The 7,588-nt window shown below is 40.3% G+C and overlaps 1 protein-coding gene across 4 annotated transcripts in view; it reads left to right on the forward strand.

The window, feature by feature from the left end:
* SCARB2 (scavenger receptor class B member 2) overlaps nt 1-7,588 on the forward strand; it is a 59,184-nt gene that overhangs the window by 11,230 nt on the left and 40,366 nt on the right. For 3 of the 4 annotated variants that reach the window (XM_025043853.1, XM_006907634.3, XM_025043854.1), the window contains exon 2: nt 7,056-7,213. In XM_025043853.1, coding sequence (XP_024899621.1) covers nt 7,056-7,213 — 158 coding nt within the window. Of the gene's footprint in view, nt 1-6,867; nt 6,955-7,055; nt 7,214-7,588 lie in introns of those variants that run through there. The other variant, XM_025043855.1, reaches the window with a different exon arrangement.

The raw sequence follows: 7,588 nt of genomic DNA on the forward strand, positions 1-7,588 counted from the left end.
GGCAAGATTTGAATTAATAAAAGGTGGTTTGAGATTTATGTGGGTGTTGACTCAGCTAAGAGTGAGTAGCCAGGGAGAAGACAGTGATGGGAGTGGAGGCAGACAGTGAGGAGAACCCCAGGTTGTAACAGCATCCGCTATCAGTGTGACTCTGACAAGCTGTCAAAAATCATTTTTTTTACTGTAAAGTTTTTCATTTGCTTTTTTTTTTTTTAAGCTAAGGACTCGAGTCTACTAAATGTTTATTTCTATCCTGAAATACTTGGAGAGACAGGTTTAAGTCAGACTGTTGTAAGAACGACCAGTTTTACCCTCTCTTCTGGAAAGGATTTTCCCATCCCTCGTTCTAGAAATTCTTTCACTTGTCTTTGGACTTCTGGTTGCCTAAGAGCTAGGTACAAAAAAAGAAAGATAAACTAGGGCAGTTAACCATCTGTTCGTTCATTCATACTTACTGGCTCTTTCGGGGTTCATAATCCTGAGGTAACTTTCTTTTACAAATAAATAAGATTGCAAATACTTTCTTACTCTAAAGCTCTCCACACACTGTCATGATGCTTGTCAGGAAAAGCTATTGAGGAATACAGAATGCTAAAGCAACTGTCCTGACAATAATAGGAAAAGAAATACTGTGAAGCCCTGTGTGTGGGATGGGGCTCTTGGAGATTCTGTGGGCGAAGCAACAGACCACAGCTGATGAGGCATCAGCCTCGCCTTTGTTTCTTAAGAACAGAGGAAAGGCCTAGATGAAGCTGGTTCTCTGTATCTATTCCTTCTCCTTTCCCTGTAGGGTCTATTAATAACATTTTCCAGAATCTGAGTTACTTTCTTAGATTTTCACTTAAAAAAATTATAAGGGACAATTGTTTATTTCTGCTTACAGAAGTAGTTTATTTCTGTTGTAAAAAATTTCAAACAATGCAGAAAAACATAACAGAGAATGGAAGACCCCTTGTGATCCTTATTCCATAGAGATAAGTGCTATTAGATGTTTCTCGTGGAGATGTAGAGATTTTGAGGTTAACTAGACTGAAATCTTAAAATGATCTGTATTTCACTTCCCTAATGTTTTCATGCTCACAATTTAGCTGTTGGTCTTGTCCACACATACATTGTCCACACATACATATTTTACATTATCTGCTTTTTCCATTTAACATTGATCATGAGCATGTTTCTTATTTCCATATGGTTTTACTAATTTTAATGGTTGCTTTATTCTCCAACCTGTGAATTACCACAGTTTACTAAGTCATTCTTTTCCTGTACAACACTTTGGTTATTTTCAATTTTATGCTAAATCCTTGTTGCTTCAACCTACACTAAATTATATATGCAGGGCTAGAAGAGAGAATCATGACTAAAGACTTTCTCTTTGTTTTTCTCTTATTGTCTGGGTTATCTGGATGTGAGCAGACTAATGAGAGTGCCATGATTCCTTTTTTTAATTCAAACCAAATAAATCCTAGAACCCTCTCATCCCCAACTTGAAGATGGCAATAATCAAAATCACAGTCAACAATTTTTGAGCATTTTGAGGGTGGCCTGAGATAAGCACTCTCCGAGACCTTGTGGAACCCTTAGAATAATCCTAGCCAAGCCTTCCTTCCCACTTGGGCCAGTGTAATCTTCTAAAACACCTCTTGCCTGTCTGTGTCAATTCAAAGTAGGCAGCATGGCACAAAGAAGTGTCCCATAAAAAACAAATCTGACTTAGGTAAGGAGAGACTGTTTGAAAGGATTATTGGAAAGGAGAAAGGACTATTGTGAGAGGAGGAGGGGGACTTACAGTAGGGAGAATCTCTTGACTGTGGTTTGTGGGAACCTCAAGGGTTAACCCAAGGTTTTTCTTTTATAAGGAGGAGTGAACAGGTATGGGAAGGAGAAAAACTTAACCAAAGCTTGGCTAGCAAGCATTCCCCACCCCCCAGCTTTATTTATGCACGATTGACAAATAAAAATTGTGTATGTTTAAAGTATACGACATGTTGTTTGATGTGCATATACACTGCAATGATTACCACAGTCAAGCTAATTACCATATCTGTCACTTCACAGTTACTCTTTTGTGTGTGCTGTGGTGACATCCTCTTTCAAATATACAATACGGTATTGTTAACAGTAATCACTAAGCTGTACATTAACATTTCGTTCCCATTGATTGGTGGGAACAGGCAGTTCAGCTGATCAATTATGAGGCAAAGAATGGGAGTCTGGAGGTATCTGGCCTTGTCTTAGATAAGAAAGGAGGACATCTGTGAATCTTATCTAAGTCCTATGGGAAAGGGTGTTTCTTTGCAGTAAGCCATTTCCTGAAACACAAAAGGAGGGGCTTCTGGACCTTCGCTGTTTTCCAGGAGCATGGGCTTCTGGTGAAATTCACCATTGCCAGGAGCACAGGTTTGCAGTGAGTCCTGGAGTAGGAGGCTGGCTCCACCCCTCACTAACAAACCTCAGACATTCTCTTAACCTTTTTGAGCTTTGGTCTACTGAAATGTGAAATTGGGAAAATGATTTTCACCTTATAGACTATTGAGGGGATTGGATTAGATAAAGTGGAGACATAGCACCTGGCTCTTGATAATGTTTTTGTAGCTCAAAAACCTGCCATGGCTCCCTATTTATACCCGATACAATCTAGACTCCTGTGACCCCAGCCCACCTCTCTAAATGAATCTCTCCACTCGCTATAAAACCCACACTCAGTCACACCTACTGCTGTCCCAACTGTATCTTTTATTGTCTCACTCTCCACAGCCACTATCTTTCTGATTAAGTAGAGAGCTCCAGGAAAGAGAGTCATGGAGCAGGCAGGGAGGAAGGGCTTACTCTGTCCAGCTAGATAGGATAGTAAATCAACCTTGGCTGTCTATCAAGCACCCACCCTCATGACCTCTCTTTACTTGCCAAATTTTAATCATTCTTCCTGGCTTACTTTAAGCACCACCTTTGCCCATCTCAGTTCATGGAATCCATTGCCAGAACATTATTGAGATCATTATCTGGTATACTCATTGGCCATTTTTCACATGCTACTTTATATTGTCGTGAAATTGCACACATGTATCAATATTCTCCTAAATAGAGGGTAAGCTCCTGGAACGCGGAAACCACATCTGTATTGCTGGGTATCTCCTACAATGCTAGCACATACATAGTGTTTTCATGACTTACATGCATAGTTCTATACTTTGCAAGAAAACTGTGGGTATATAGCACTGCTTTAAATAGGTGTTAGTAAAAGGGTCGTGGAAGGACACAGAGTTTTCTTTCCACCCACAAAAGGAACTGGCTGCACTTAGCTCTTGAGGGTGCTGGATTACCGATAAGATGCACCTAAGATAGGTGTTAGTTCTACGTGTTTCTGTGATTCTAATGGAACTATTGCTTTCTCTGTATCTGAATGTGACTAAAATGGCCAGTGAACAGCCACTTCCTCTGGGTACACTTTTAAAAGCTACTTGGAATTTTAATTATTGAGCTGCTCTTACAGGACCTGGCCCTGTGGCTTTGCATTTGACCATTCATGGCTTTCTTCTGCTCTTCTCTTAAAGCCTCATAAGTTCTTCTCTCCCACCATCTAAGCAAAGTTGATGAAAGCTAGTGTGTAAGTTTTCTAGCACTATATTCTGTCAATTGAACAGATATTTCTCCAGGAACTACATTGTCCTAGACACTGTGGGGAGGATTAAAGAAGAAAAAAAAAAAAAGCAGCAGCTGCTCTTTACTTGTAAGTCAGCACCTTCTGTTTGAGAAGCCAAGAGTTAACCTAATGTTACCATATTAAGCAGCTGCACTTTCTTTTTTCATTTTTCGTTGTTAATATCACCTGCTTCGTGTTGATTACTGTTAACTTAAATTTTTAGAAGATGTTTTCTTTCCTGACCACTTTTTTCCTAAGAAGTTCCCATATACTGTGTTACGGGGTTGAAAGGAAGGCATGATCCATCCAGTCGAAGGGAGCTTCTCAAGGAATTCATGGAAGAGGGAAAATTATTGCCCTGCCCTTTTGTGGATATTTATGGAAAAGAAAAAGAGGTCCTTATTTTAATGAAATCAGAAAACTTAATAAATATCTATGGGCCTTTCAAAATCCTCTAAAAGACAAATTATTATTCACATGTTATCATTCTCATAGTTAACATAGTTTTAGGTAGATTAAACACATGTTACTGAGCTGTTTCTAGGTGCTATATGTATACTTTATGGTAGAGAAACTCTGCCATATAACTTGTAAACCTAAAATGCATGGTACATTTTTTAAAACTGTTGCGAGGTAGGGCAGGAGAGTGGAGAGAAGCTACACCGGGTTCCAGACCCCGCTCTGACATTAAGTAGCTGTATGATCTTCAGCACAGCCCCTTACCCTTCCCGGGCCTCCGAGTTGTATCTGGTCAACCTGAGGGCCTTAACAGTGATGTTCTCTCATTTGCTGGGCCTGACTTTCTCCCTTGCTCCTTCTCCTCAGATAGCCAAAACTCCTGTTTAGGAGATAAGATAAAAGACCACGAAGCTCTTTAAAAAAACAAAAAACAAAACTATCTAAAATGACTGATTAGGCTGCTCTGAGACTGGGGCAGAGGGAGGTAAATCAGTGTGGGGGTGGGAAGGGGGAGGGCTTCACCAGAGAGAGTCTGAGCTGGATCCAGAGGTTAGAGGAAAGGAGGTTCATGTTTTGTCTTTAAATTTTTCTGTCTCATCAATCTGACCTTAACTCAGTAAATCAGTTCTGATAGTAAAGGCCAAGAATATTTCAATAATATGCTGTTTGGATAGAAATCTGATGAAGAGATGTTCTGAACTGAAGCCAAACCACAAGTAATGCCTAGTTCACTAACATGGCAACTCGTGGACGTCAGTTTCTTCCCAGCGCTCCAGATGACCAGCTTTACTTTGACAAGCTTAGGTTTTCTGCATTCATTTATTTCACAGCCACTTTTGTTTTTCCCTGTAAAGATTTTTGGGTATTTTCTATTTAATAATAGAGCGATATCATTAAACTCCCTTGCAATCTTGCTTCTATTAAATTGGAGGCCTGGACTGCTAAAATTTGACATCCTGTTGTATGCTGTGTCACAGTACATTTTAGCATGTGGTTTGAAGCCAGTCCCTTTGTTTATTGTCACTCAAATCCTCACTGAATGAGGAATGACAGGTGACATAGGGATGCTTCTCTTGGAATCTAGTTATTGGGTCACTAGTGGCCTTACTTTGTATCAGTAGATCCCATTTTCCTCTTTTGCTTTTCTTTAAAGAATTTTCTCAATGTTAATTTTTTTATTCAAAAATTTGGAAAATACAAAATCTCATCAAGTAGAAATTAACAATGACCCAAATTCCCAACATGCAGAGTTAATCACTTTTCACATTTTGATTTATTTGTAGTCTGTACTTTTATTTTCCTTGTATACTTCAATAATTTTTACTGTAAAAATGTAGTTTTTCTTAATTAACAAGTTGACCGTTAGGACTACTCAGTACTAGGTTTCTGTGTATTAAACTTGAGTGTGGTATTAATCAGGCTTCCACTGCAATGGTAGATAACAAACAAACCCCCAAATCTCAGTGGCTTGTAACAGTAACATTTATTTCAAACTCTAGTGTGCAGGCTGGCTGCAGTTTGAGCTTGGCTGCCTCAGCTGATCTAGGCTGAAGTTTAGGCTTCATGTCTGGTACACATATCACCATTTTAGGGCCTTGGCTGAAGGAGCAACAGGGACCTGCAGTATGCTCTTCTCTTGGCAGAGGGTGGCTAGCAGAAACTTGCCATGCCTCTTGAGACCTTAGCTTAATATTGGGTCATTACTATTCCACCCACATTGTTGATCAAATCAAGTTACTTGGCCAAGCCTGAAGTCAGTAGGGTGGGAAGAATACTCCTCTCATAGGGGGGCCGTTCTGTATTAGCTTGGTTTGCTCAGGCTACCTTCACAAATACCACAGAGTGGGTGACTTGAGCAACAGAAATTTATTGTGTCATAGTTCTGGGTGCTAGAAGTCTGAGGTCAACATTTCAGCAAGGTTGATTTTTTCTGAGGCCTGTAGATGTTTGTCTTCTTCCTGTGTTTTCCCATGCTCTTTCCTTTGTATGTATTTGAATCCTAATCTTTTCTTATAAGGAGATTAGTCATATTAGATTACAGTCCACCCTAATGACCTCATTTAATCTTACATTTCTTTTTAAAAACTCTGTTTTTAAATACAGTCACATTTTGAGGTACTAGGAGTTAGGACTTCTATATATGAATTTTGGGGGCACGCAATTCAGCTTATAACACTTGGTCAGGGTAGAAAACAAAGGAAGGATTGTAGACAAAGAATACCCCAAGCACTTAACCTCCAGTGAGGCTCAGCTTCCTCATCTGTAAAATAGAGGTAAGCATCTTTGTGTTATGGGTTTGTTGGGGATCGACCTCAAATGGAAGGCCCAGAGCGAGCCTTCTCAGGTCTGTCTCCCTGTCTTCTCTCTTGTGGGCAAGCTGGGAATGCATGCAAGTCAGAGTAGCCTGACTTCCACAGCAGCTATGTGATCAGTGGAATCTTTGTGACAAAGCCGTAGGACCTTTTGTGTACTTTCTTTAACAAAGTTTAAGCTAGTGTGAATTAATGAAAAAGGGAAATTGCTTGTCTCTCCACTTCAGCCTTGTTTTATGCCCATTTCATATTGTTGTCTGGGTTGTAATTCATACTTTTGTTGCCATTTCTGATGTGTAAAATTGGTTGTCTTTTAAGTATCTTACGAAGAATTCAATTGTAAATAAACTGTTGTGGCTGTTAAAAAAAGATCTGTGGCCTTAGTCACACTATGTTTCCACCCATGAGCTATGGCTCTAGCATCCTTCCTTTACCACAAATATTTTTGAAGATCTTTTATAGTTTAATAGAGCTGTGGGCTTCATGGCATAAGGCACAGCCCTGCTCTCAAGGGACTACCGTTGAATGCCTGTGAAACAAGTGAGTTAGAAGGTCAGAGTAGAGAGTGTTCTTCTCTCGGCCTCTGTGTTCAAAGCCACCTGCCTTACACTTTGTAAATCTCCTTTGGTTTTCTCCCCTAGAATATTGTGCTAAGGAATGGTTCTGAGACCTTTGACTCCTGGAAGAAGCCGCCCCTGCCAGTGTATTCCCAGTTCTATTTCTTCAATGTCACCAATCCAGCGGAGATCCTCAGAGGAGAGATCCCGCGATTAGAAGAAGTGGGGCCGTACACCTACAGGTGAGTCCCGACCGCCTCCTTGCCATACTGGAAATATGGAGTGACCCCACTGTGGACTGAATCCCTTGTCTTTTCCCACGAGCATCCTCTGGGTGCTGCTTGGAGGGCACAAGTGTGATTACATCTATCTGAGAATACCTTCGTGGCCTGGAGTTGTGCGTCAGCCTGTGTGTTTAAAAATGCAGCTGCTGCTTTCTAAGTTGGCAGAATGTGGTTATTGAGCCCAAAGAGTTACTTCTCACCCCAAACTCTTTTAAGGTCACCCTTTGACTATCTTTGGTGACTTCTAGCACTTTCCCCTATTCCCCTCTCCTACTAGTTTTAAACCAGTTCCTAAAATTCATTGATGGTTTGCAGACAAGCCTTTTAGTCTCT

This window comes from Pteropus alecto, unplaced genomic scaffold, assembly GCF_000325575.1.
Source record: "Pteropus alecto unplaced genomic scaffold, ASM32557v1 scaffold161, whole genome shotgun sequence".
NCBI classification, from domain to species: Eukaryota; Metazoa; Chordata; class Mammalia; order Chiroptera; family Pteropodidae; genus Pteropus; species Pteropus alecto.